The sequence below is a fragment of the Equus caballus genome, chromosome 14 (genome assembly GCF_041296265.1).
Source record: "Equus caballus isolate H_3958 breed thoroughbred chromosome 14, TB-T2T, whole genome shotgun sequence".
Taxonomy (NCBI): Eukaryota; Metazoa; Chordata; class Mammalia; order Perissodactyla; family Equidae; genus Equus; species Equus caballus.
Window position 1 is genome coordinate 103708653 of NC_091697.1, and position 27219 is coordinate 103735871.

The window sequence follows — 27219 nt, forward strand, 5'->3', positions numbered from 1 at the left end:
AAGGATATAATAAATAAAAAAGCAGAAATTAATAAGTAAGAAACAGGTAAACGACAGGCAAACTCAATGAATCCAAAAGCTGGTTTTCTGAAAGGTCAATAAAATTGATAAACCTCTAGCAAATGACCAATAAAAAAAGACAGAAGACACCAATTACTGACATCAGGACTGTACAGGCATTCAAAGGGTAAGAAGGGAATATTACAAACAAATCTGTGTTAATAAATTAACAATTTAGATAAAATGGACATATTCCTAGAAATACCCAAAGTAACAACACTTACTCAAGAAAAAATTTTTCTTCCTGCGTTTTCCTCCCCAAGTCCCCCCAGTACATAGTTGTATATTTTAGTTGTGGGTCCTTCTAGTTGTGGCATGTGGGACGCCACCTCAGTGTGGCCTGACGAACGGTGCCATGTCTGCGCCCAGGATCCGAACTGGCAAAACCCTGGGCCTCCGAAGCGGAGCATGCGAACTTAAACACTCGGCCACGGGGCCGGCCCAAGAAAAAAATATTTTAATTTCCCTATATCTACTAAAGAAATTGAATTTGTATTTAAAACCTGCTCCAGTCCCAAAAGCATTCTCAAGTGAAGTCTATAAAACTCATACGGAAGAAATAATATTAAACTTACGCAAACATTTTCACAAAATTGAGCAATAGAACTCTTCACAATTTATGTTATAAGGCTAGAATTATCGAGAAATCAAAGCCAAAAGAAAAAGATGTTATAAAAAAAAGAATATTGCAGGTAAACATATCTCTGAACATAGAAGTAAAAATCCTTAACAAAATTTAGCAAATCAAATCCAGCAATATATTTTTAAAAACTAGTACACCACGACCAAGCAGTGTTTATCCTAGGAATATTTGTTTCACATTCAAAAGTCAATCAATGTGCAAAAGAATGAAGTTGGACTCCATCCCCACATCATATATCAAAACTAACTAAAAATGGGTCAAACAATTAAATTTAAAAGCTAAAATTATAAAACTCTTAGAAGAAAATGTAGGGGCAAATCTTCATGACCTTGCATTCAGCAATGGTCTCTTAAATGTGACACCAAAAGCACAAGCAACAAAAGAAAAATAGATAAATTGGACTACCTCAAAATTAAAGACTTTTGCACATCAAAGGACATTCTCGAGAGAGTGAAAGATAATCCACAGAATGAGAGAAAATATTTGAAAATCATATACCTGATAAGATTGACTGTCCAGAATATATAAAGAACTCTTACAATTCAACTACAAAAAGACAAACAACCCAATCAAAAAAGGGGCAAAGGACTTGAATAGACTTTTCTCCAGAGAAGATACACAAGTGGCCAACAAGCATATTATGGAAATACAATTCAAAACCACAATGAGATGCCATTTCACACCCACTAAGATGGCTATAACTTAAAGAAAAAACAAAACAAGGAAAGTAACAAATGTTAGCCATGATGTGGAGAAACTGGAACCCCCATACATTGTTGCTGGTGGGAATGTAAAATGGTGAAAGTGCTATGGAAAACAGTCTGGCAGTTCCTCAAAAACTCCAACAGAGTTATCATATGACTCAACAATTCTACCCCTAGGTATCTACCTAAAACAATTGACAACAGATGTTCAAAACGTTTACATGAAAGTTCACAGCAGCACTATTCACAATAGACAAAAGGTGAAAACAACCCAAATGTTCATCAACAGATGAAGGGATAAACAAAATGTGGTCTAAATACACTATTGAATATTAGCCAACCATCAAAAGAAAAATGAAGTACTGATACACGCTACAACACGAATGGACCTTGAAAACATTATGCTAAGGGTAAGAAGCCAAACACAAAAGATATGTGATTTTTTTTATTGACCTGTGTCCTATGATTTTGCTAAATTCACTTATTAGTTCTAGTAGCAATTTTCTAGAGTCTTTAGGATTTTCTACTTGCACAATCATGTTGTCTGAGTAAACAAAGTTCTACTCCGTCCTCACTCTGAGTATCTTCTAGTTCTTTCTCCTCCTTTCTTGCACTGACTCGCCCCTCCAGCGTGGATATGGTGGTAGTGCACATCTGTGCCTTGTTCCTCATCTTAGGGAAAAGCATTCAGTCTTTCTCTGTAAGTATGATGCTTGCTGTAGGGTTTTTGTAGATGCTGTTTATCAGGTTGAACAAGTTCCTTTCCACAACTGATTTATTGAGAATCATGAAGAGGTAGCGAATTTGTCAAATGCTTTTCCTACATCTATTGAGATGATGGTGTTTTTTCCTTTATTCTAAGTGGTGAATTATATTAATTGATTTTTTATTGTGGTAAAAACATAACATAAGACTTACCATTTTAAAGTATACAATTCAGTGGTATTAAGTATGTTTACAACGTTGTGCGACCACCACTGCTCTCCAGTTCCAGAACATTTTTATCACTCCAAAGGGAAATTCCATGCCCATTCGGCAGTCACTTTCCATTTACCCCTCACCCAGCTCTCGGCAACCACTAATCTGCTTTCTGTCTCTGGATTTGCCTATTCTGGATATTTCATATAAATCCTGACGTTACGGATTGAAGCGTGCCCCCAAAATTCGTAGTTTGAAGTCTTACCCCCGAGATGACTGTATTTGGAGATAGGCCTTTGGGGAGGTAATTAAGGTTAAATGAGGTTAGAAGAGTGGGGCCCTAATCCAACAGGACCAATGTCCTTATAGAAAGAGGAAGAGACCCCACAGAGCGCTCGTGAGTGCATAGAAAAAAGACCATGTTGTAAGGACACAGAGAGAAGGCACAAACTACAAGCCATGAAGAGAGGCCTCACAGAAACTCACCCTAAAGCACCTTGATCTTGGACTTCCAGCCTTTAAAACTGTGAGAAAATAAATATCTCTTGTTTCAGCTACGCACGCTGTAGTATGTTGTTACGGCAGCCCGAGCACAACTAAACTTGTCATTCCTTACTAACCATATTATTCTTGGGCTGATTTTATCTTTAGCTAATTGAAGTTTTTCTAGAAAATGCATTGAGAGGCCAGCAGTTGGGTTAATTCTGTAGAAGGCCTTGGCCAACACATATCAGACAGCCGGTTCATACTGTAGACCCAAAGTGATGATGGGAACACAATTTTTAGACCTGTAAAAGCAGTCCTCGAAACCAGACAGACATTGTTGGGGCCAAGGGACATGAGGATCACAGGAGCACCTCCATCACACCCCAGCTGCGTGTCAGATCAGCTATCAGCGAAAGAATCGCTTTCTCTTGGCGTTTGGTTGAGCCTCATTGGCAGGGGCACCAAAACCATGGATCACGGGCTTCTCTCTCTGTCATCCCATTTATCAGATAAATTTCTGCAACCAATCATTCCATTGGTTCTCATATTTCCACTGATTTTGGTTCATTTATGTAGAGCAATATTTTTCAGCTAACAAACTATGGTCTGCCTCCCTCCTTTAACACTATCTTAGGGGCACTCAGAGGTCGGTTACTCCAGGGGGAAGGGGCCGTTATTTTGACCATGGCTCCCCTCAGGCTATTCTCAAGACAGCAGCCAGGATGATCCTCCTACAACTTAAGTCAGATTCCGTCACTCTCACCTGGCTCAGTCTTTACTGCAGACGACAAGGCCCTCAGCAGTCGGGCCCTCCGTGAGCTCTCTGACTCAGCTTCTACTGCCCTCCACCTTGCTCACTCTCTCCTGCCACACTGGTCCCCTTGCTGCACCTTGAACATGTGGACATGCTCCTTCAGGGCCTTTGCACCTGCTATTCCTCCTGCTTGGAATGCACTTCCCAAGTATCCACATGGCTCACTCCCCACGTTCTTCAGGCTTCGGCTCAAATGTCACCTTTCCAGGGAGGCCTCCTCTGACCACTCTATTTGATAAAAGCAGCCTTCCTCACCCCATCCCGGGGAGTCCTTACTGTCCTTTCCTGCTTCATCTTCTCCCTTTCTTTCCCTAGATTCTCCCTAGTGCATACTCCCATCCAACTTTGTTTCTTTTCTCTCTCTTTTTCATCCTTTACCATCTCCCCCCACCAGAAGGTAAACTCCAAGAGGAGAGACACTTTCTTTGTCTGGCACATGCTGGATGCTCAGTAATCACTTGTTGCATGGACAATGGAAACCTGCTCCTTCTACAGATGAGAAGTCAGAGGGAGAAGCAACCATCCTCGGCTGCCTTCATCCTCCTCTCTCACTGACCTCCAGAGTCTTTGTGGACAGAGACAGAGAAAAGCCCTGCAGATGGAGCATGTGCCCCCAAAGGCAGGGCTTGGCGAAGGAACAGGAAGGCCAGCCACAAGTGGGCCAAGGCAAGAGGCCACCTGGTGTTGGAGGCAGGTGGGGGCGAATAATGCAGTGGTCCCTGGGCTCCCTCCCTCCCTCCTCCTGAGGGCTACCCTTCCCACCAGGGCTTCCTTACCACATACTGACCGAACGGATACAGTAGGATGGGCTACCAGCTCTCTCAGCCCTCAGGCCACCCATGCAGGACCTAGAGCAGACACAGAGCCTTGTCCACTGGCCTCAGTGTCTCAGACAATATTACCACTGTCCTCCGTGTGCTATGATGCAAGAGGGTGGGGACACAGTGCTTCCTCCGAGCAGCCTTCCCTCTACTCTTTCCACTATCCTCTCCCACCTTCCTGCTTATTTTCCTTTTGCGCAATTCCTGCAACCACAGGATCTTTCCTCTTTTTTTTCCCTTTCTTGTGAGGAAGATTGTCCCTGAGCTAACATCTGTTGCCAATCTTCCTCTTTTTGTTTGAGGAAGATTGTCACTGAGCTAACATGTGTGCCGATCTTCCTCTATTTTATGTGGGACGCCACCATAGCACGGCTTGACGAGCAGCACTAGGTCCGTGCCCAGGATCCAAACCTGTGAACCCTGGGCCACCAAAGCAGAGCATGTGAACTTAACCACTACGCCACCAAGTCGGCCCCCACAGGATCTTTTTTGCCATTGCAGAGATCAATGGGTGAGCTATGGCCTTTTCAACAGGATTCATTCCCACAACATGAGTGACAGCATGTTGAGAACTCCCAGTGCATGCCATATTAAAAGATCTGAAATGCCCTTCCTTAAAAGTAGAAGCCTGCTCAATAAAAGACAGATGGTGAAAATACTTCAGTGGCCAGTGTCCCTCAAAAAACGCTATTCTAGGGGTGCTGGCCGGGTGGTGTAGTGGTTAAGGTCACGTGCTCTACTTCTGTGTCCCAGGGTTCACAGGTTCAGATCCCAGATGTGGACCTACACATCGTCCATCAAGCCACGCTGTGGTGGCATCCCACATCCAAAGTAGAGGAAGACTGGCACAGATGTTAGCTCAGTGACAATCTTCCTCAAGCAAAAAGAGGAAGATTGGCAATGGATGTTAGCTCAGGGCCAATCTTTCTCATCAAAAAAAAGTTATTCTGGGATAAAACTGAGTTATTCCTCTTTGAGACATGAAAATGTGTACTGCAAAATGGTACTTTTCAGGCAGAAATGCTGTTCAATGAACTGCTTGACAAAGATGCTCATAGTAAACCCTGTGTCAATATTATTTATCTCAATCTGGCTAATTTCATTCCATTACCAGCCAGGACAGGATCCAGAATGCCTCAACTTTCTAAAGCACTCTTGGCTTACTAATAGGGTCTTTTTGTGCTGTTTTCAAAACAGAGGGGATTTGATGAAAGATACCCAAAGAATTTAATTTTTCTCTTTATATTCCATTCCATTGCAGGAAAGATGGTCTTGAATTTCCTTTTTAAAATGTTAATTGTAACTAGAAAAAAGATCCTAAAAAGTTAGAGAAGTTATTTGTTTTCCTATTCTTTAATCACCCGTGGCCTCCTAACACAGGTACAACAGTAAAGCTCTCACGGAGTGTTAGCACATTTACTCAGTCAATTACTAGCAATGCCCCAGCCGCTTTCTTAGTAAGGCTCTCCACAGATCTCATCAAGAGGAGTAACATTGACAACGGAGGATATTGGCGGGCTACACATGGTAGATAGTTACTGTTTCAGCCATGTGTACTTCAATTTAGTTTTCTTAGTCCTCTAGGGAAAACTTTGAAAACTCTTTCAAAGATTTAAACCAGGGTGGGACTAGAGTCAGGGAAGCAAAGCAGCTGGGCTGCCAAATTTAAGGAGGCACCCCCTCTCTGGGTCACTCAAGTGACCTATGTCACCAGTGTGGAAGCTGGGGTCAGCCAACACCTAGGTCGGAGAATGTGCACCTTGGCGTAAGAGGGGAAAATGACCACTTGAGAGACAGCAGACTTAGGTCCCTGTCCCCTCTTTGCCACTTTGCCATATTTCTTCAAATCTAAGACGCCATTGATTTTACAAAACACCATAACTTTGTGTACCACTAAGAAAAAAATGCTGCCCATTAACTATGACATAATGGCCTAATGACAGTCCCACGGGATAGAAGAATTGGTTCCACCAGCCTCTCACAGCTTTGAATTTCTTCCTCTACACCGAGAGATTAGGCAATTTCTCTTGCCTTCAGTTTAGTTCCTTGACATGTGATAGGCAATCCTTTTACACATATCTCAATAACAAAACACAAATCTAGCTTTATGTACTTGTGGGTATCTTTTCTTTATTAAAAGCACTTGGCTGCTACTTTGCAAAAAACAAACAAACAAAACAAAACTGAAATTGCGTCATTCCTCCATCAACAAATATTTGCTTTATCAACATCAAACTTATACCCCATGCTCTCTTCCCTTGACTCTCTGTGTAACCATGTAAACAGTAACGTTTTGTTTCAATGCCGAATCACAGTGTAAGCTTTTTGAAGCCACCTTAATCAGCAGTTAAACTCAACACATGTATTATCGACAATGGACTTACCTCGGTTGAAAAGTCGAAAACATCAAAAGCTAAAACTGAGGAGACGCATTCGCAGGCAGTGACAAGAACACCTCAGCCACAGCCTGGCCCACTGCAATTTGTAAGGTGCTGCCCCACCAGCACTGGAGCTCACAGATTCAGACTGGTAATCAACTCACGAGACACACGTGGCCTTAGTTCCTAGCTTACAGCCTTACAGCAGGAAGCAGGGGAAATTCAGGATGCAGAGGATCTGGTGTCTCATAGGAAGGGCCAGCAACCACCCACGGGCAGAGTCTTGGCCTCCCTCCACCCCCCAGGGGATACACACAGTTGCTAGAGATGACGTGCATGGTTCACCCTGACCTGAGAAGGCACCACCTTGCTGCCTGCTGGCCTCTCTATTGCTCCGGTCCTGCAGGCCCAAGGCCACATGACAACTCCAAGCTCTCCGAGTCCTAGTGCAGCCAAGAATCTAGAGTTTCACAATAATCAAGGCAGATAATCTACCCAACCTGCAGAGCAGTCCACACTTATTTAACCCCTTTTGTTTCCAAGAAAAAGAGAAGTCTGAGGTTGTCTTCCCTGGCAGGTTAATGGGAAAAGCTTCCAGGTCTGACTCTCAAAACACACCCCGATTCCAGGGCCACTGAAATGGGAAAGGGGACATCTCAGAAAAACGGAAATGCTGCTTTCACAAATCACTTTAACTGCCAACCCTAGTTGCCTTCACTGAAGTGGGGATAATAATTTTAAGGGGCTATACAAGGGGATAGACTCTTGTGTTCCTTTTTGGCTCTCAAATCGGTTTGGAAACCTATGACGTGAATGAGAGTGAGCTGCTGCAGCTTTACAATGGTCGTGCGACTCCTACCCTACTAAGGAGCACAGGCTCCCGGCCGGCCGCGGAAGTCCTGGAGCTCAAGCAGCAGAGCCACTGGGTTGTCTGTGCCCCTGGCGTCTGGAAGTCGCTCACCGGGCCTGAAGGGTTCCATGAGCTTCTGAGGTTGCAAAGAATAATAGTCACCATTTTTGACCCTTTAGTATATGCCAAGCAGTTTCTATACATTATCTCATTTAATTGGCACAATAACCCCATGGGGGAAGTGTTACTCTTCCCGTTTTACAAATAAGGACACACTGCTGGCAAGTGGTGGAGCTGAGATTAGAACCCAGGTGGTGTGCTTTGAGATTCATGCTCTTAGCCACCAGTTACCATCTCTCACCCAGAGTCACCCTGTCTCCCATTGGATTCAATGGCATTAACGAAAGGCTACTTGACGCAAGTAGTAACATTGGGCTCCTTTAAGTAACACCCAGGGAATTCAGAAAATAAGACTTCTTGTTAGTCAATGGGAGAGGATGTGATGTGAAGGGGGAGATGACTCCATAATGTGGCCTCAGAAACATACTGGCCTCCTCAAATAAAAACAGGGTGACTACCCTTCAGGATGTGCCATCTGATAGAGACAATGTATTATGGGCTGAATTGTGTCCCCCAAAATTGATAGGTTGAAGTCCTAGCCTTCAGTACCTCAGAATGTAACTGCATTTGGAGACAGAATCTTCAAAGAGGTGATTAACATTAAACGAGGTCATCAGGGAGAGTCCTAATCCAGTGTGACCGGTGCCTTTATAAAAAGGGATTCAGACATAAACACAGAGGGAAGATCCCATGATGACACAGGCAGAAGGTGCTCAAGCCAAGGACAGAGGCCCTCAGAAGAAACCAAGCCTGCTGACACTTTTATCTCAGACTTCCAGCCTCTGGAACTCTGAGGAAAAATTTCTGTGGTGTAAGCCACCCAGTCTATGATACTTTGTCACGGCAGCCCCAGCAAACTAGTACACGATATTATGTACTGCCATACTATTTCCTCTTTCTAGACACAGGAAAACAATATCTCCCAGTTTCCACACATTGGAGTGAGGTCCATGTACTAGTTGTGACCAAAGAACTGTAAATAGAAGAAATAAGCTTCATTCCTGGTGGGTGGCATGGAAGAGGACGTGGCAGCTCTCCGCAGCCTCTCTCTCCGCCCCTGCCATGGGACCTCAGAGATGACACGTTCTAGATCGTGCAGCTCCAAGATGGCGGAGCGGCTTCTGTCAGCCTGGCTCCCTGAATGACCGTGTGGTACAGGGCAGTCTGCTCACCTGCTTTGGACACATGATGTGAGTGAGAAATAAACTTTTTTTTAAAGCCATTTGAGGTTTCAGGGTTGGTTTGTGACAACGGCATAGGCTAGTCTCCTCTCACTCACAAACCTACCTCCGAAAAGCCAGGGTACCGAAAACAGATACTTCAGGAATTCACGTGTCATTTGGTGAAATCATATTACATTTCTGCCTTTGTAGGTAAAAAATGGTCAAATATGGACAATTCCATTGTTCAACCTCTAATTGTATATATTTTCAGAAATATCCTTGGCAACCAACAAGTCCTACCCCCTCTACTTTACAAATGATACACTTGAGATCCATTCAGATTCACTCGTTTACCAAAAGCCCAAACATATTAGCAGAAGAATTGGACCCCAACCAGAATTTACATTTCTTTTTGTGAAGGCAAGTTGGCGGTATCTATTAAATAGTAACCACGCTCTTTCACACGGCAACTCCACTCCTAGGAATTGATACACCAGGAATATAATGGGTATGCAGAAAAATATAAATAAGATCCACTATGCTAGCACTCTATGTGACTGTGAAAATTTAGAAATCATCCACTCACAAGGTATTGGTTAAATCAGTTATGGTTCATCTATCTGCTCGCAAATCTATATAGTTAAAAAGAAAGATGTCAATATTTTTGCTCACATGAAAAGATACTCAAGTCATATTGATAAAAACAAGAAAGGATATGTAGAAAAAGAAAAGAAAATCACCACCCATAAAAGATGTACGAATCTCCGTGCACTGAGGTGTATGAAGTACCCAACTCCTAGCAGGCACTTCTTGCCCCCTTCCTTCTTACATACTGCGTGGATCATTGCAAATAAACCCAAGCAGCGGGGCCAGCTCTACCACCCACCAGCTGTGTGATCTCAGGCAAGAAGCTTCAGTTCCCTCACCTGCAAAATGGAAAGAAATGACAGCACTTCCTTCAGAAGGCGTTGATAGGAGACTATGTACACAGAGTGCTTAGAACAACACTCAGCACCCAGTAAGCGCTTCAGAGATACTCACCATTATGGTAACGATGACGATACTCATCTCTGGAACCTGAAGAAACAAGTTTCTTATAGTTCGTGTTGTATTTACTTTTTTTTGAAATCTCTTTTAGAAAACTAGTGAGAAAACATAGTAAATCATCCTGCTTGTTTCCCTTCCTGAAATTATATAAAAAGGCAATGCTTCTTTAAGCAGGGCTTACCCCATAGACTCCAGCAAGGTTAGACATTGCAATATTTAACGTAGCTTCTAAAGGCAATTTCATTACCAAATGGATAAACTGCTTTTCTGAGAAGTTAACACTCGCAGAGTCCTTCCCAGGTGAACAAATGGTCTATCAGGTGTAAGCTAAGGTGCCTCCATGGGCTATGCGGCACGCTCAGCCCTCTTCCATCGAGGCAGCAGTTCGGGGCTTCTCCTCTACTGACTTCTGTAAGGGTGGTTCTGGCCAGGTTCTCTCGAATGCACAGAAAGGACCTTTTATGCAACCACACTCTAACGTAAACAGGACTTTCTCTTTGAGATCCTTCCCAGGGCATCCTAAGCAACAACTAAACCAGCTAGGTTTATTTCCTCAGACCTTAAGCCTGAAAGATTTGTGTGGCTGTATAAACAGATTGGAATTAAAATTCAATTCACCCACAGTTCTGACCCAGTACCTCTTCGGTCCACGCATGCATGTAACCAAGTACAGTTAGACTGCAAAGAAGTAGTGAGGATTCCTAGGCTAGCTAAGCTTGGCAACCCAGAATTAAAGGTTCTTTTGAGCCTTTTGCGGCAGCTGAGGCCCAGACAGGTTGCCCGGCTTGCGCACAGCTTCACAGCTGGTCAGCGGTACAGTCAGGGCTAGAACCCAGAGACTGGCTTCCCAGGGCATGCTCTTTCCACTACTGGCCAATTAGTAGTATTCTTCCGTTTTTGCTTCTTGGAAAACCGAGCAAAGTCAAAACAGCTCATTCAAGGTCAGAGGGGTAGTCAAGCAGAACTGGCAATGCCAGCCAGGAGATTCTAAAACCCTAGAGGGGGAGACCCCTTCCCCTCGCCTACCCCCGTGGACCCTGTGTGAATGTTTTTGTTGATTGTTGATTGTCTCCCAACACACAGTTTAGAGGAAGTCTCTCTTCCAGGTCAGCGACACGTGTTTAACTTCAGGTTCTAATGCCAGCGGTTGTTACTGTCAGGGCAGGCACGCCCCCCAGTGCCCTGACCTGGCAGCCGGCAAAGGCTGCGGGGGCAGATGCCCACCGCTCAACCGTGGTGGTCTCGCGGCCCTAGCAACTCGCAGCTCGCGCATAGCAACTCGTCAGCGACATTTTTCTGGGGTTAGAAACCTGGAGAGGGCAATCTGGTGTCAGACTGAGCTGCGAGCAGCATGGGTGGGCACGGCTAGTCTTGAAGGTACAGAGAAGCCTGTTAAAGACCCGTGGCCAAGCCTTACAAAGGCTGGCGCAAGCCTCACCTCCCGCAACAGTCCAGGGCACCCCGTCTACCTAATTCTGGTAACTAAGTGCACTTCAGGTGACGTGACGCCCAGCACAACGCCCCCAAGTTCAGAGGCCAGCGCCGCCTGCGCGGCTTCCCCCTTGGACGAAGCGCTCCCCCACCCCCACTCCCGCGCTGCAGACCGTTCTCATTGGCACTTTCCCACGACCGATGGTAAGAGACCCTTCTCTGCGCCCACGTTGCATCTCCCCCACGTGAGGCGCGTGGTTTGAACCTTACGCTCCGTCTGTCTGCCCAGCGAGCGCCGTCCCGGGAGCTGCGCGCGGGTGGGAACGGGTCCCCTGGGTCACGGAGTCGCGAGCGCGGCAGTGAGGCCACGGAGGCGTCATGCACCTGGACACCCCCGTCCTCGCGGGAGGCCGGGGCTGGCGCTGGTTTGCTTTTGGGGAGGGGAGGCAGCTCCGCAGCCTCTGGAAGCACGCGGAGGAAAGCGGGGCACCGCGGCGGCGCAGGGAGCGCGTGGGAAACTCGGACGCAACAGGAGGCAGCGGCGCGGGCCGACGCGGCAGCGCTGGGCTGCGGCAGGGAGAGCGCGCCCGACCCGAGGGACGGTCAGGCGGCGGGCACGGCAGCCGCTCCAGGTGCTGCCCTCCCGGGAAGGAGGAGGGGCGCTGGCACAGGACCCGCCGGGACTAGTGGCAAACAGGGCAGAAACACTCCTCTCCGGCGGCGGGGCGCCTGGAAGGAGCCCGGGGCCGGCGCTGGCTCGTGCCTGGCGCCCTGGGCCCGGCGGAGCGGCGCAGCGGCGGCTCGGGGACGGGCAGACCCCGCGCGGGGCTCACCTGGCGCGCGCCGGGCGGGCAGCGCGGCTGGTCCATGCCGGCGGCGGCGGCGCCCGTGCCCGCAGCCCCGCCGAGGGCCCAGGGCTCCGCGCCCGCGCCGGGCCTCGCGCCCGCGGGAAGGGTCTGGCCGTTCCGAGGGACTGTGGCCGCGAGCCGGAGCCTCTGTGCGCCTTCACTCCCCAGGCACGTCCCGAGGCCGGCGGGTCCTGGGTCCTAGCGCCCCTCCCGGGGTGCGGAGCCCCGACTTTGAGCCCGCCCGGCGCCCCCCTAGCTCTCGGCTCGGGGCAGCGCCTCTCCCGCCGCTGGAGGGAAGTGGAGGCTGGCTGGAGCTGCCGAACCTGGCGCCTTTCCTAGGACTGGGGTCTGGGGCGCCCAGCTCCCTCCTCACCGCGCCCACCCTTCTCTCCACTGTCCTCTCCGAGCGCCTCCACCCTGAGAAAACACCGAAGGATCAGATCTGCCACATCCCTCAACTCAAATTCGCATACACGATTATTTTTAAAAGATCCTAAAGTGAGAGACATTAGTCACTTATAAATATATATACGATATACCCTATATAATAAAGATCGTTCTTCCTCAAAGTGAAGAACTTTTGTAATCAAATGAATACATAGGCAACACGCTATTATGCGTGTGTGTGTCGGGGGATTATCCCTCAGCCTTAATAGTGCGGACAGTTTACCAACGTGAGTCAAACGTGGATCAACCACAGATGCTGCCACCCTGACCCCTCGCAATCTGTTTAGGGAGCTGGAATCTGAGGTCTAGGGAGATGATATGACGCCTTCAGACACTTTGAAAAAGTAATAAACTGTGGGTAATTAGATGCCCCCACTGTAAAGATCTCAATTGTGTTATTATTCCGCCTGCCCTGCACCTGGCTCCTCCAGGCCGGAGGGGTTTCCAACAAAGACCTCGAGAGCACTTGCATCGGCATCTCCTTTCTCCCTGCCCACAGCGCTGTGTCAGTCCAGCCAAAACCGAGATCCACAGGAGTAATCTTCTCCTGCTGGCTTTCTCATCCAGAGAGACTGATGAGATTGCTAGCGGCAGAAAAGGAAAACAAGTCATTTTTAGAAGTCAAACCTAGTTCACAGGACATGGACGGAGACAAAGAGAAACTTTATTTTGGTGTTAGTGATCATCTATAAAGGCCTACAATAAGGCATGAGAGCAGTATGAATATATCCTTTATAGACTTTTTCTAAGGAGCTCAAAGTATTTTCCCTCAAAAGCACTCCTCTCTGTGTGAACAGACTCTAAGACTGCCCCCAGGTATCCCCACCTCTTGGCCTTCATGCCTTTGTGGAATTGCCCCCCCTTGAGTGTGGGGGAACCTGTGACTTGCTTCCTAACCGAAGAATACAGCACAGTGGTGGGATGTCAACTTCAGTGATTAGGTTTCACAGGCTTACTGAAAGACACTTGCTGGCTTTGATGAAGCAGCCACGTTGGGGAGGCCCACGTGGCAAGGAACTGAGGGTGCCGCTGGCCAAGAGCTAGTTAGTCCAACAAACTGAAAGGAGCTAAGTCCTACCCACAACCAGAAGAGCTTGAAAGAGAACCCTCCCCCACTCGAGTCTTGAGATGAGACTGTGGCCCCACAGATGGCAGAGGACCCAGTAAAGCCCTGCCCAGACTTCTGCCCCAAAGAGACCGTGAGATAAGACGCATGTGTTGTTTAAGCCACTACGTTTGTGGTCCTTTGTCATGTACAATAGTGAAACTAAGACGCTTCTTCCTTCCACAGATGGAAAAATGAGGCAAAGGGGGATTAGGTGGAAGGGCTAAGGTCATTTAAATTATCAGCGGCATCTATCCTTAATTCACAGTCACAGCCTTTTCAGGCCCTGTCTAGACGAGGAAAAGCAGAAGAGCGAAGACATCAGAAGGCGAAAGACCAAGTTCAGGTTGAGATGTGGTAGCGGGTAAAGCAACAGAACTTTAAGAAAGTCTGAGGCAAAAATAACCCAGCAGGTAAAAGGATGGTTTCAAAAACTCAGGGTAAATTAACCCCAAGCAAAAAATACAAATATTTTCAGAAAAGAAAGTAAATAAAATGAAAGGAAGACAAGAAAGAGAAAAATAAGAGACAACGAGGAAAGGAAAAGACACCAAATCCTCCGAGTACCTTTTCTAATTATCTACAAAAAAAAACACAAAAGCCGCTGTATTCGCTCCTGTAAGTGTGGGATTGTCCAGAAGAGCCGCTTGAGAAGTACTGGGAGGCTGTCTGCACTCAGTACCTGCCTGTGCAACCAGCAGGCTGTCTGTTGTTCCCAAGATACTGCATTAAAACAGACGGTGTCTCAAAACTCTTAGCCAGAGGTCTGAGGGTCTGCACACATTTGTCCGATTTTAAGTGTCTTTGGATGCCTCATGTTTAAAAGTTTTCTGCTGCATCCTTACTATAATACAGCAAAGTTGAGCCCAAGGCTTAACCCCCTGGATGTTTACTTCCTTCCGTGAACCTTGAAGGGGGTTGTAAAGTGGTGTCTGATTTTTAAAGAAAGAATGAGAAGACGGGAGGAAGGGAGAGAGAGAAAGGAAAACAAGAAGGAAGGAGAAGGAAGGGTAGAAGAAGGCAGAGTTCCCCGTCCAGCTGGGGGTGGGGCTGGGGAGAGCTAACGCAGCGCATGAAGCTCTGCTCTCACACTTCCCCTTGCCTGCTGGACATCTCTACTTGAGCCCGTCAGTATTTCACACTGGAAGTTTCTGAACCAGACGGCATCATCGCCCTACCAAATCTGGTTCCTAGTGGTTACCGCTCCTACCAACTCTCCCGATCTACTCGACAGCCGTCTGGCTTTCCTCCTCCTCTCTTGCTCTCCATACCAACCAGTCAGCACTTCTATTGCAGTGTCACTGGCCAGTCCCTCCCTTGGCACCCCTATTGCCAGGAGTGAAACAGAGCCTGTTTATGCCCCTGTCGTCTCCTCCTGGACCTAGCTAGGTAAGTAGGCAATAGCCAACATGGCATGATTTAGCTCAGAGGTGCTGGAGTCCACCCCACTCCCTGCCCACGCCCCTAATGTCTCCCCTACCCAGACTTTACAGGGCTTGAAATTCCCTCAGAGTGTGTTTGGTTTTTTTCTAATTGGTTCAGCATCCTAAAGTTTAAAACTGTAAGTATTTCTATTTGTGGTAACTCTTTGTGCCTCTAAAACCTTCATAAGACTGTGTGTATCAGACCCTCTCTTCTTCTCTGAAGAGCCACTCAACACACCACTAACTTAGGAAGAGTAGACCTACTCTTTCTGGGGTGAAGGAAGTGGGCAGCAAAAACCAACTCCACCCATTTCACAGCTTCACCCATGGCCTATGTGTCCAGCTGTTTAGAACATGAGAGGGAGTAAGGTGGCTTCTGGTTGGAGCTGGCTTTCTGGTGGCCCCGGACATGCAGTGGAATCTGCCTGTTTCAATCTATAACCCAAGAAGCAGAAATATGGGGGAGGAAGAAAGTTTTCTTTCTAGTTCACGGGAAATACACAGAAGCCCGACCTCTGAGAGCTGGAGGAGCAGCAGTTATCTATTGATAACAGGACTTTGGTTCCACTGATGAGGTTAAAACAAACAGGGTGCACCATCTAGGTTCTTCTGATCATATCACTGGTCATTCCTCTTTGAAGATTGAAGATGTTGATGTGCGACAAGCTGGGGTGCCTGATTGTCACAGTATGGAAGACCAGGACAGTCAAATGCCACAGTGTTTGATAATTTCTGGAGAAGTTAAGTCCGTGGTTTATCTTCCCTGATCATCAGTGTCACTGGCAATACCTGCATTAAATTCCCCTTGGAGTTCTTCCACGAGTGGGCATGGCATTATCCCATTATCCCCATCCTCATTATCCCATTATCCCATCATCACTATCCCTATCCTGAGCCAAAGGAATACACAAAGAGTACCTAACTGTCCTTCTCACAACAGAGGAACAGATTCTAAGAGGCCACCTGATGTCCCCTATGCCTCCCTCACCCTAATCTGTGAGGAGATTCAGGATCCCAGCCCCAGTTTTTCCTAATCATAATGAAATCTCAGACAGAATCAATCAAAGCTACTCTGAGGAAACCGAATGCACGTCCCATAGAATTCCAGATCAGACATCCTCCAGCCCCGGTGCCTGCTCTCAGGATGGCTCAAGACGAACAGAGAGAGAAGAATGGAAAGTTCAGAGTAAACCTGCACTTGTCACAGGGATGGGCATTGGCCCTGGGGCCCGAGTTACAAATTTGCAAAGATTAAGTGGACTGGGAAGTTGGGTGTTAACAATAAAATATCTTTCACCATTATTTATCAGCAGGAGGTAATAAGCTTAATGATGAAAGCCTTGCACTGGTATCTGAGGAGAGGCCACAGTGTTGAGTGGCTGTCATACATTCCTTTAGGTGTATTTGAGAGCCAAGCCTCTCCTGGTCTTCAATGATGCTACACCTAACATACGTATCTATCTATCTATCTATCTATCTATCTATCTATCTATCTGTCTATCTGTCGAGAGAGGTATTTCTAACAGAGGCAAATTTGTTCAATTATGTATTCATTCATCCACTCAACAAATATTTTTGAACAACTACCATATGCCAGGAATGATTTTAGGTGCTGAGGATAGATTGTAAACAACATGAATCCATACTGTCACGATGCTTACATTCTAGTGAGGGGAAGAGAGACAATTAACAAGAAAGAAAAAGATCATTTTATCATGATCTGAAGATAATAAAACAAATTACTGCAATAGAGAGAGACTGATGGGGAGGCCACTTTAGTTTGCAAGGTCAGAGAAGGCTTCTCTGGGAAGGGACATTTGATCTGACACATGGATAACCCCAAGGAGCTAGGAATGGAAAGATGTGGGGGAAGAGGATCCCAGCAAGGGAACAGTGTATGCGAAATCTTCAAGGCAGGAACAAGCGCAGTTAAGTTCAAGCAAGAGAGAGGATCCTAGCGTGGGCAGATACGACAGGAAGCTTGTGATGGTTTTAAGCAGAGAAGAAACACAGTATGATCTGCTTTTTGAAAAGATTGCTCTGGCCACTGCGTGGAGAGTCAATTCTAGGGAATTAAGGGTAGAAGCTGGTAGGAGCTCTTGGATTAATCCAAGCTAGAGATGGTGGTGACCAGGGAGAAACGGTCCGGTTCAGTATGCATGCGTTTTGAATAGAAGGCTGACAGGACTTGCGATGGAGTGCATGTGGGGAGTGGAGTGAGGAGAGAGAAGAAACAGTGATAACCACTGGGGTTTTGGCCTGGGCAGTTGGGTGGATGGTAGTGCCATTTCCTGAGATGGAGAAGGGTATCGGAGGAGCAAGAAAAGAATGGGTGGGAAATCAAGAACCCTGCTTTGGCCTTGTTCAGTCTGAGTCTCTACTAGACATCCAAGTGAAGACATCAAGAGGCAGCTGGATCTCTGTGCCTGGAGCTCAGTGGAAAGGTCAGAGCTGGGGCAGCAAATTTGGGAGTCATCAGTGTATCGACGCTGCCATAAACCGTGGAGCTAGAGGAGGTCACTTAAGAGGGCCATGTAGTCAGAAGGGAGAAGAGGGCGAGGAAGCCACACTCTGGGCCTACCAACTCTTAGGGGTCAAGGAGAGGAGGAGATGCCAGCAAAGAGACTCAGGGGCCATCGCCGTATAACAGGAGGAACCTGCCAAAGAGAATGAAACCATTCAAGTGACTCCTCCATTGATAAGAAGAGCTAGAAAATGGAGAACTCCTGAAAGATTTTACAGAAGGAAGAGACATGGAGATTTGCCCATTGTAAAGACAAATCTGGTGTTGGTGGGAAGCATGGGCTGGAGAAAACTAGTAGGGGTAGAGAGGTCATTAATAATAGTCCAGAAAGAGCTGAGGGGAGCCTGAAGAAGAGCCCTGGCGTTAGGAATGGAGAGGAGGGAAGAACCGGAAAGAAATTCGGGGATAGAAAGGGACTTGGTGGGGCCAGTCCCAGGGCCAAGTGGTTGGGTTTGCACACTCCACTTCAGCAGCCCAGGGTTCACCAGTTCGGATCCTGGGTGTGGACCTACACAGCGCTCATCAAGCCATACTGTGGTGGCATCCCACATAGAATAACTAGAATGACCTACAACTAGGATATACAACTATGTACTGGGGCTTTGGGGAGAGGAAAAAAAAAAGAGAAAGATTGGCAAAAGGTGTTAGCTCAGGGCCAATCTTCAAAAGGAAAAAAAAAAGAAAGGGATTTAGTAACCAAGGGGCCGTGACTGCACAACTATTGGATGCTAGGACCTCCCACAAGGCAGGCACTGGTCAGGCGAGGGCAAGCACTCTGGTGAGCCGCTCTGAGTATACTGGGTCTGAGGTGCCCGTGGAACACACAGGAAAGATGTCAGTAGGTAAGAGGATACAGGTCTGCAGGTGACGGGAAATGTTTGGGTTGGAGCTAAAACTTCAGGTGTCATCAATATATAGGTAAGAGAGGAAGCTCTGAGCAGGAGAGGGAAGGATCTAGCCTCAAAGGCTTTCAAGAGGTGAACAGAGAGGGGCTGGGACAAAGGAGACTTGAGCAGATGGCCAGAAGGTAAGATAATCCGCCCTCTGGCCAGAGGCTGGGCCCGGCGTAAGTTCTTCCAGAACAAGGACCTCAAAACTCTAAACACCTTAAAGACTGCAAGTGGAGAGCCACTCCCTGACAGAAGTAATATTCTGATAGAAAATGAGATACAGCTGCACACACACTTAACACAGAGACACTTTCTGGGGCTGGAAGGTTTTTTCCTCCTTTAAAAAATGAGATGGCGGTAGTAAATTAGAAAAACTTCTAGGGGCTGACCCGGTGTCGCAGCAGTTAAGTGCACACGTTCTGCTTTGGCAGCCTGGGGTCTGCAGGTTGGGATCCCGGGTGCAGACATGGCACCGCTCATCAAGCCATGCTGTGGCAGGCGTCCCACATATAAAAGCACAGGAAGATGGACATGGATGTTAGCTCAGGGCCAGTCTTCCTCAGCAAAAAGAGGAGGATTGGCAAATGTTAGCTCAGGGCTGATCTTCCTAAAGAAAAGCAAAAAAACTTCTATTTCCCAAATTTGTATAAGAAATGAAATCCACTTTAATCAAATTCTCACAACTCTAGCAGGCTTTTTTTTTCTTTAAAAAGAGGGCAATATAGATAAATTCAGAATCTTTCACCCCTTAGATTTTGACTAACATTCTATTTCTTTTTTTCCCCCTCTGCTCCTCCTCCCCAAATTATTTTTTTCTTCCCATTCCTAGTCATAGTATTCAAGTTAAAGACAAGAATGTCTGATTAACAAAACCTCTGGGAATGAAGCAATTTGGTAACAAAATTGCCCATGTTTTAAAACCAGGCAAACTCCTTCACAAACCAGGTGGGTCACGAGTAATACGGACCATGCAGGTCCATAACAACATCTCTGAGACCTTTATTATATTCAGTTGCTAGCAGATAAAAAAACAAACAAGCAGATATAAACAAACAGACCTCCTCACATACTTTCCATTTGTTTGCAAAGAATGCAAAGTAAATAGTACCAATTCTCCAGAAACCTCTGCAGTGAGGTTTGTCTGGTCGCCCCCCCCACCGCCCCCCACCTCCCTTTCTGTACCTGTCCTCCCCTCTCTCCAATCCGGGTGCCCACTTTGTACCCTCCTGACCTTCTGCTCCTCTTCTCTGGGGAGGAAGGCCTGTACCCTCCATTTGCGTTCACTGATTGACTCATGGCACTCTGTCAGTGTTACCTCAGCCAGGAATTTGCATTCCCAGTCATTGACTGACTGCTTACTACTTCCTTCTTACTTCCTTACTGGGTGGTGGTGGGGAGAGCCAGAGATAAAGTAAACATGTGGAAAGTTCTTTAGGACTCAACTTACCTGCTCTGAGACTCCAGCCTGTAATTGGGTGTCCCCCTGTTGCTCCACAGTGGCCTGCCTTCCCTGTGCCAGCACCAGCTCTAAAGTTTCCTAATGTCGTGTCTGTAGCTCCAACCAGACTAAGCTCCTTGAGAGCCGAGGGTGCATCTGTCTTATTTTTAGATTCTCAGACACAAAGTAAGCACTCCATAAATGTTCACTGAACAAATAAATGAATGAATGAATTGAAGTTGGGATGCAGGAGTTATAATGTTGCCGTCCTAAGTGACTAGAAAAGATGGAACAATTGAAAGGCAAGACTGTCCTTTATCTCCCCAACACCATTAAACGGTCTTTGTTCCCTGGCAGGTGCTAGAAGCTTTGACCTAAAAGGTACTAGAAGCAGAAAAACAGGCACTGCTTCTCCCAGGGCCAAGAACATCAGCTCCTGGCCCAAATGTGGGTTCTCCTGACCGAAGACTCCAAGGTGCCCATTCTATGTTGGTCTTCACATTTCATCTATCACATTGTTCAGGCAGACGTCTATTGGGAGCTACGAAGCTCCAGGCACCGCGTTGGGCCCCGAGGACTCAGCGATGCAGAGACCCGGCCCAGTCCCTGTGTTCACCAACCTTGCCGTCCAGTTGAGTTACTATTGAGTGAACTCTCAGCCGAAGACTCCATCACCATCCACCCATTCGTCTATCCATCCGATGGATTCCCCGTGTTTCTTATTTTTTATAAATTTCTGAGAACAGCATGAGTGTTTGGAACATATTTGTTGAATGAAGGCTTCCTATAGTTTGGGTTGTTTTGGAATCATAGAAATGTTAAAGCTGAAAAGGAGTGTGTTGCACAGTCTCTGTTCGCCCCTCCAGACGTGCTCTCCATCCCTCCTCCCTGGACGGTGTGCCCTGGCAGGCTGACCTGTAGGGAATACATCATGGCCCCTTGCCCTCTGGCTTCCATCAGCCCAGTTCAGCCAATGGGAGACACCAGCACAGGATCAGAGCGCGGGCAGTGGCGGTGCGCCTCCATGGCAATGCAGAACTCTTTCCAGGTTCCAATGTCTGCTGTGTCCCCTGCCCTACTACCATCTGCCTAGGGGTGTTGCCTTCAGCCTACTGGTGGTGACAGCTTGCAGGCTCTCCCTAGCCCACAGAAGCTGCACCATCCCTAGTTGGTTTCCCTTAACCCTGCCCACACCCGTCCACACAGGTGTAGGATGAGCCTTCAACTGTCTCCTGAAGGGACTCTGATATGAACCCCATCTTTTTCAACCTCCAGATGTGGAATTGTAAATTCCTGAAGGAAAGGGTCTACTTTCAATCTGTGGCCTTTATGGCTATTTGGAGCCACATTGTGACTTTATTACTATCGTCATACACAGATTGATTTTTTAAAACATATCCCATGGGGTGGACAAAATTATGCCAAGATGAAGGTCAGGCCTGAGATGCCAACTAAAACAAGCGTACAAGGAACCAAGTGACAAACGCTTGGCATTTCAAATTCCAACAAGTCACAGCCAGTGGAATCAAGCTCAAATTTTGCTGAGGCTGACATCTAACTTTTCCAGTTCTTTCCCCAAGTCATACCCCTAAACAGGACAAGTGACCTCCCAGCCCTTTTGTTCACAAATCTCCCTCTGCCTGGAACACCTCTCCTCCCCTCGTTTCTCTATGTCCCATCCCTTCCTATCCTACGAGGCCTAGTGCAAATGGCCTCCCATAAATGGCCGAGCTTTCTATGACTTTCCCATTCAGAAAATAGCTGTTTTCTCTAGACACTTGGAGCATTTTGTTTGTATTCACTATATCACTTACCACTACTTGTGTTAGAATTATTTGTGTCCAAGTATTTTTCTCATTCCTAAGCCTTGAAGAGGCCTGAGAGCAAGACAATGTCTTACATATCTTTCTTGCCCTCAAAGGACCTATTGCAGTGCTTCAAAAATTGAAATTCCTAACTAAATGTTTGTTGACTGACCAAGTAAGTAAACAAATGAATTAATAACCAAAATTATTTTTGCTTGGAATGTTGATATAATTTGTTCTGAGTCTCAGAAGACCAAACCATATTTCACATTTTCGTCCGTAAATAGCAAATACATAAAAGCAAATGGCACTATATTTGAGAAGAAATATTTTCAGATTGTTTCCATATGTGTTTCTATACATAACGGTTTATGCAATATTTTAAATCAAATTCAACACTATGTGGCCACGTATCTTCTAGAAGCTCATAATGATGATTTAGATCAGAGCTTAAAACCACAACAAAAAAGTTCTTAAAGGAGATTTGTTCCTTTATCCTTCAGTCCTGCTCGTTCTGTGGATGTCTTCTTCCCAGGCTTGGCTCTGATGTCACTTTCTGTCTTTGCCTTTCTCCAACTTTCCCTGGCAAAACTGCTCTGTGTCTCCCGAGTTTTTATTGCCCTTTGCACACACCTTTGTTATGGCTTCTCCCCCACTGCTCTGTGTATTTATGTGTTCATCTCCCAATAAGACTGGGAGCTCCTCAAGGGCAGGACCCAGTCCTGATGACCTACCCATCTTCCCAACACCTAGCACAGCCCCTGGCACAAAGTGAGATTCAGTAAATGTGCTCTGAATTTAGTCGGCCTGATGCCAATTGTGTGCTTTGGCTCCAAAAACCCAACCCATGCTTTCTTTGGTTTAAAATCCCATGACCTTTATGAATTGCGTGAGATGAAAGAACACACACACCCTACCCTGCTCTTTGGAAGCGGGGTCTGAATTTCTTATCTATAGTCAATTCTTTGACCGGATCCAGGTTAGGTATCATGGACCACTTCCACAATAACTCCTTCTGCTTGCAGCTATGGGAGAGCGTCTCAGCACCAATTCAGGAACATGTCCTTTTATGGCTAAAATAGAGAATGTGAGGTAAGGTCTTGTTTCAAGTCAGGGAAGGGAGAGGGGAAAGAAAATTAGAATGGACTGAGCATTTACTCTGTGCTTGGCCCTTCGCATGCCTTATCACTTAAATCCTCACAGAATCTCAGTGTCGGCTCAGTTCTATTAGCTCCATGTTGCGGTGGGACATCCCCAAGGGCCAATGGAACCATTCTTCTTAGACCCACTACCACTGGTCGTGGCTCTGCTGGAGTGAGTTTCAGGATGGGGATGAGGGCCAGCTTCATCTCTACCATCACCTCAAGCCACCGGTCCACTAATTCCCTGCCTTGAGACACACTGACCTTTCCAGTAGCTGAAGCCTCTAGATCTTTCCCACATCACGGGGTTTGTGCAGGCTCCTCCCTCTGCCGCGCTGGCCTTCTCCCCTACTCTCTTCACCTGGCTAATTCCTACTGATCCTCTAGGGAAGTGATTCTCAAAGTGTGGTCTCCATGCCCGCAGTCTCAGCATCATCCAGAAACTTAGCAGAAATGCAAATTCTTGGGACCCACCTCGGAACTACTGAATCACAAACTCTGGGGCTGGGATCCAAAAGCCTGTTTTTTTAACAAACTCTCTGAGTGGTTCTGATGCACATTGAAATTTGAGAAGCGCTGCTCTAGGCTTTATCTTAACTGTCACCTCCTCAGAGATACTTCCTTGAACCTGCTTCCCAATCTGTATCAGATCCCCGCTGTTATTCCCCCTCATAACAGCTATTCATGTGTCACAATCTGTGAATTATGTAACTTTTGGTATGTTGTTTGTTTAAAATCTATCTTCCTCCCCAGACTCTGAGCTCCTGAAGGCAGGGACCATGTATACCTAAATCCTTACATTCTGCCTGCCACATAGTAGGTATTCAATCAATGCTTATCTGTTGGTCAGTTTTTCCTAACCATACCCTGCTTGTGAGCCAGCCTGGCTGTGAGACCCCAGAGTACTTCTTGAGCCCACTGTGTGGACTTTTGTGTCTAGCCATGAAAGACACAGCACAAAAGACAGCCAAGCCTCATTTATTCACCATCCAGAGTGAAGATCACCCATGACTACTGCATCCCAGCCTCTCTTTCCTTCCCATTGCTGAGCAACCACATGTATGAATGCAGGGGGGCAGTGGGAAGGTGGGAAAAGCAGGGATTTGAGCAACAAGTGGTTTCTCAGTAGCTTAGGTAAATAATTTAGTGACGGAGAAGAGTAGAATTCTTAGCTTTATGAGATGTACAGATTCTCAGTGGATTTGGACCACTCTTGCTTTGCCCGGAGTCGCTCTGAGGCCAGCACAGGTGCCTCACTGTCTCTGTTAACCCAAGGACTCATTCTTCTCTTTCAGGCCTAACGTGTATCATCTAGAACCAAGGTTCACTTTCCACCTTGGCTTGGTGAGCTAGGTAAGGTGTTCGGATTTCAATTACCTCAGAAAAATAATTTCTTAATATACTCATTTTTCTCCCGATGGTGAATGGAACAGCCCTGTGAGATCCCTCTCGACAACAGTGTCAGTCAATGCTTATCCTAGCTGAGGCTTCACATTACACAGTAATACTCGGGACAACACTGTGGGTAGCTGGCAGGTGGGGGCCGTGACGGGGGTTGGGGGATGGGAGAAGGGGCTGGGACCTTGTCCTGGGAATCCTGGCTCAGGGTAAAGTGTGCTGTGTACCCTACACCATACCTCAATGACACCCCCCCCCCAACCCCCTCCCGCCCAACCTCAAGATGTAATCAGGTTCAGATGAACCTCCAAGGCAGAAAGAGTCCTGGAGGAGGCCGCCCCACCCCCATCCCAGCTCCGCCTTGGAGAGCACAGCCGGGATCAGGCCAGTCACATGTCCCTGTTCCCCAGCTCTTCTCTGCCAACCCCTGCTCATGAAGACAATTCCTCTCCGTGCACTGTGTCCCTGAGTCTCGGGGCTCACCTGCCGCCCCACCCCACAGGTTAATCAGCACAGTCAGATCTGTGAGTCAGCATTCAGATTCTCAACCTTCCCAGCCTGTCACAAAGAAAATTCAGAGACGTCGGCCCACCTGGCTGTGCCAAGACCAGCGACTCCCTAGTCCAAGTGGGGAAGGTGAGGGAGCCCCTGCTACATGCTCGACGCTGTGGATCGAGCTGTGTGCTTTGTCTTCCTCATCTCATTGAACCCCCTTGTTAACCCATGTGACAGGCTCAGTATCTCCCTTTCACAGACGTGGAAACTGAGGCTGAGAGAGTTTAAGTACCTTCCCAAGATCACAGAGCTAATAAGGAAGTACTTGAACCCTGGAATGTTTGACTGTAAATTCCACACACTTGTCCCAAACAACCCTCCAATGAGCCTTTGAAAAGGGAGTTATAGTGACACCAGCCCCTCAGTGTGGAACGTAGAGTTTGTCTAGACACATCCTGAGCCCACGGGGTCCACTTAGTGCTTCCTCCCCACCTTATTTCCTGCAGCCTGTGTTGCTTGTGTACTTTTTGCCTGATGGAAATGGCCGTGCCTCGTTCAGACCTTCTTGCCCTTGGCCTCCACCTCCACCCCAGGATCTAGTAGGAAGCACGTGATGTACTTGCCCACAGGAAGCATCTGAGACAGGCTGGTCAAACAGACACAGGCTTTCAAACGGGGGCTAAGGTGGGCTGTTGCAGATGGAATTCTGAAGGCCTGGCCCTACGCTATCGCACACGAAGATGGCCCGCTCCTCTTCAAGCTACTCCCGCCCCTGTGGACCAGACGGGGATGAGCTGCCAGGACTTCTTTGAAGGCGCTCTCTCTGGCTTCCCACACTGCACTTCTAGATGCCAGCCTACTCTGTGCCTTCACCTAAGCCGACAGAGAAAAGTGACGCAGACGTGGAAGGCAACACGGAGTCAAGCGTGTGAACGACAGTAGAGTCAATAAAACACAGATGCAATTCAGTTGGCGCTACTGGAAACCTTTGTTTCAAAAAAACCCAAACCAAAACAAAACAAGCAAGGCATCCAAAGTAAATGTAGTGAAAACTCACTGACACCCATTTCTAAACATCCTGGAAGGTTTCAGGTGACAGGAGCTGGCCCTGTGCCACCTCAGGGCGTGGCCGTCCTTGTGCTTCTTGACTTGTAAATCCTCAGACTCTGTTGGGTTACTAACTCGGAAGGCCCGAGGCCTCTCTTATCAGACCTCTGCATCAGAATCCTGAATAACAAACGTCTTCTGAACTGAGTACAAGGAAGTTGAGATTTCTCTGGGGTCAGAGGCTGCAAACCTTGTTGACAAACTGGCAACAGGAGGCCCCACTGAAATAGTGGCGGGTGGGCAGGGGGACCCAGGCGGAGCTATGTTTTCAGGGTGGGAAGAGGGACCCACATTAGAGACATCGCTTCTGGATGTGAGGTGGTGGGAGGTCAGGAAGGGAGGCTGATCTAGGGCTGCTAGTCTCACAGCAGAGCAAGGAGCTGGGGTAAAGCATGCGCTGTACCATCCTTTCCTCCATCCTCGGCACACCCCCAAAGCTGCTTCTGCACGTGGGGACATAACTACCCTTGCCCCCACATTCCCTAATTGTTCCTGCCATTCCTTCCAGATGCATCTCTGCTCCTGAACCTCCCCTGCCCTGAGGGGCAGAAGGAGTGGCCCCAGCAGGGCTGGAGAGGCAGAGTGGTCCCTGCACGGGCAGTTCTGGGTCAGGGAGCTGGAACCACACTCCTGGTGCCAGAGCGCAGTTTCATGCCCAGACAGCAGCTGGGGCTCTGTGCCAAGGCTGCCGTGAGGCCTCACTGCTCCCTGGCCTCCCTCCAGCGCCCGTGCCAGGAAGGAACAGCCTGCCACCGGTGTGGAGTGGGCACCTGGGTGCCTCCAGCTCTGACCTCTCCCTGGGGCAGCCACACCCGTAGGAGTGCAATCCCTTTTGCCCTTTTTGATGGTGAGTTCAGAGGTTCCAGGGAGGGGCAGGCAGGTGAGAAGACAGCGACAGACCGGAATCCCATAGGAGCTCTGGTTTCAAATTTAAAATATTGTTTTCCAGGCTCAGGCACTGAGCATTCGCTTGCCATCACTCAGGTCCTAACAGAGGAAAAACTACAATGGAAAATTAGATCCTGTGTCACATGTCATGGGTATAAATAAAACAAAAGGCAAGCTTGACGTCAGTGATGAGGATTCTCACATTCCACTCACTTCCTCCTCATCAAATACTCAGCTCAGTTTACCCCCTTGGGTGGTGGGAACTGGTTTGTG

The 27219-nt window shown here is 47.4% G+C and overlaps 1 protein-coding gene and 1 long non-coding RNA gene across 8 annotated transcripts in view; one reads left to right on the forward strand and one right to left on the reverse strand.

Moving 5' to 3' along the window:
- PDE8B (phosphodiesterase 8B) overlaps positions 1-12456 on the reverse strand; it is a 217240-nt gene extending 204784 nt beyond the window's left edge. For 2 of the 7 annotated variants that reach the window (XM_023618136.2, XM_023618133.2), the window contains exon 1: positions 6831-7185. Coding sequence is in view for 2 of the 7 variants with exons in the window: in XM_023618139.2 (XP_023473907.1) it covers positions 12269-12304 (36 nt within the window). In the remaining 5 variants the exon portion in view is untranslated. Of the gene's footprint in view, positions 1-6830; positions 7186-11705; positions 12245-12268 lie in introns of those variants that run through there. The other 5 variants (XM_023618139.2, XM_023618132.2, XM_023618137.2 and 2 more) reach the window with 5 other exon arrangements.
- On the forward strand, positions 11533-20859 carry LOC111767911 (uncharacterized). Its single transcript, XR_002799853.2, has 2 exons — positions 11533-11639; positions 20469-20859. It is a non-coding gene; the product is annotated as an uncharacterized lncRNA (long non-coding RNA).
- Positions 20860-27219: the final 6360 nt, after the last annotated feature.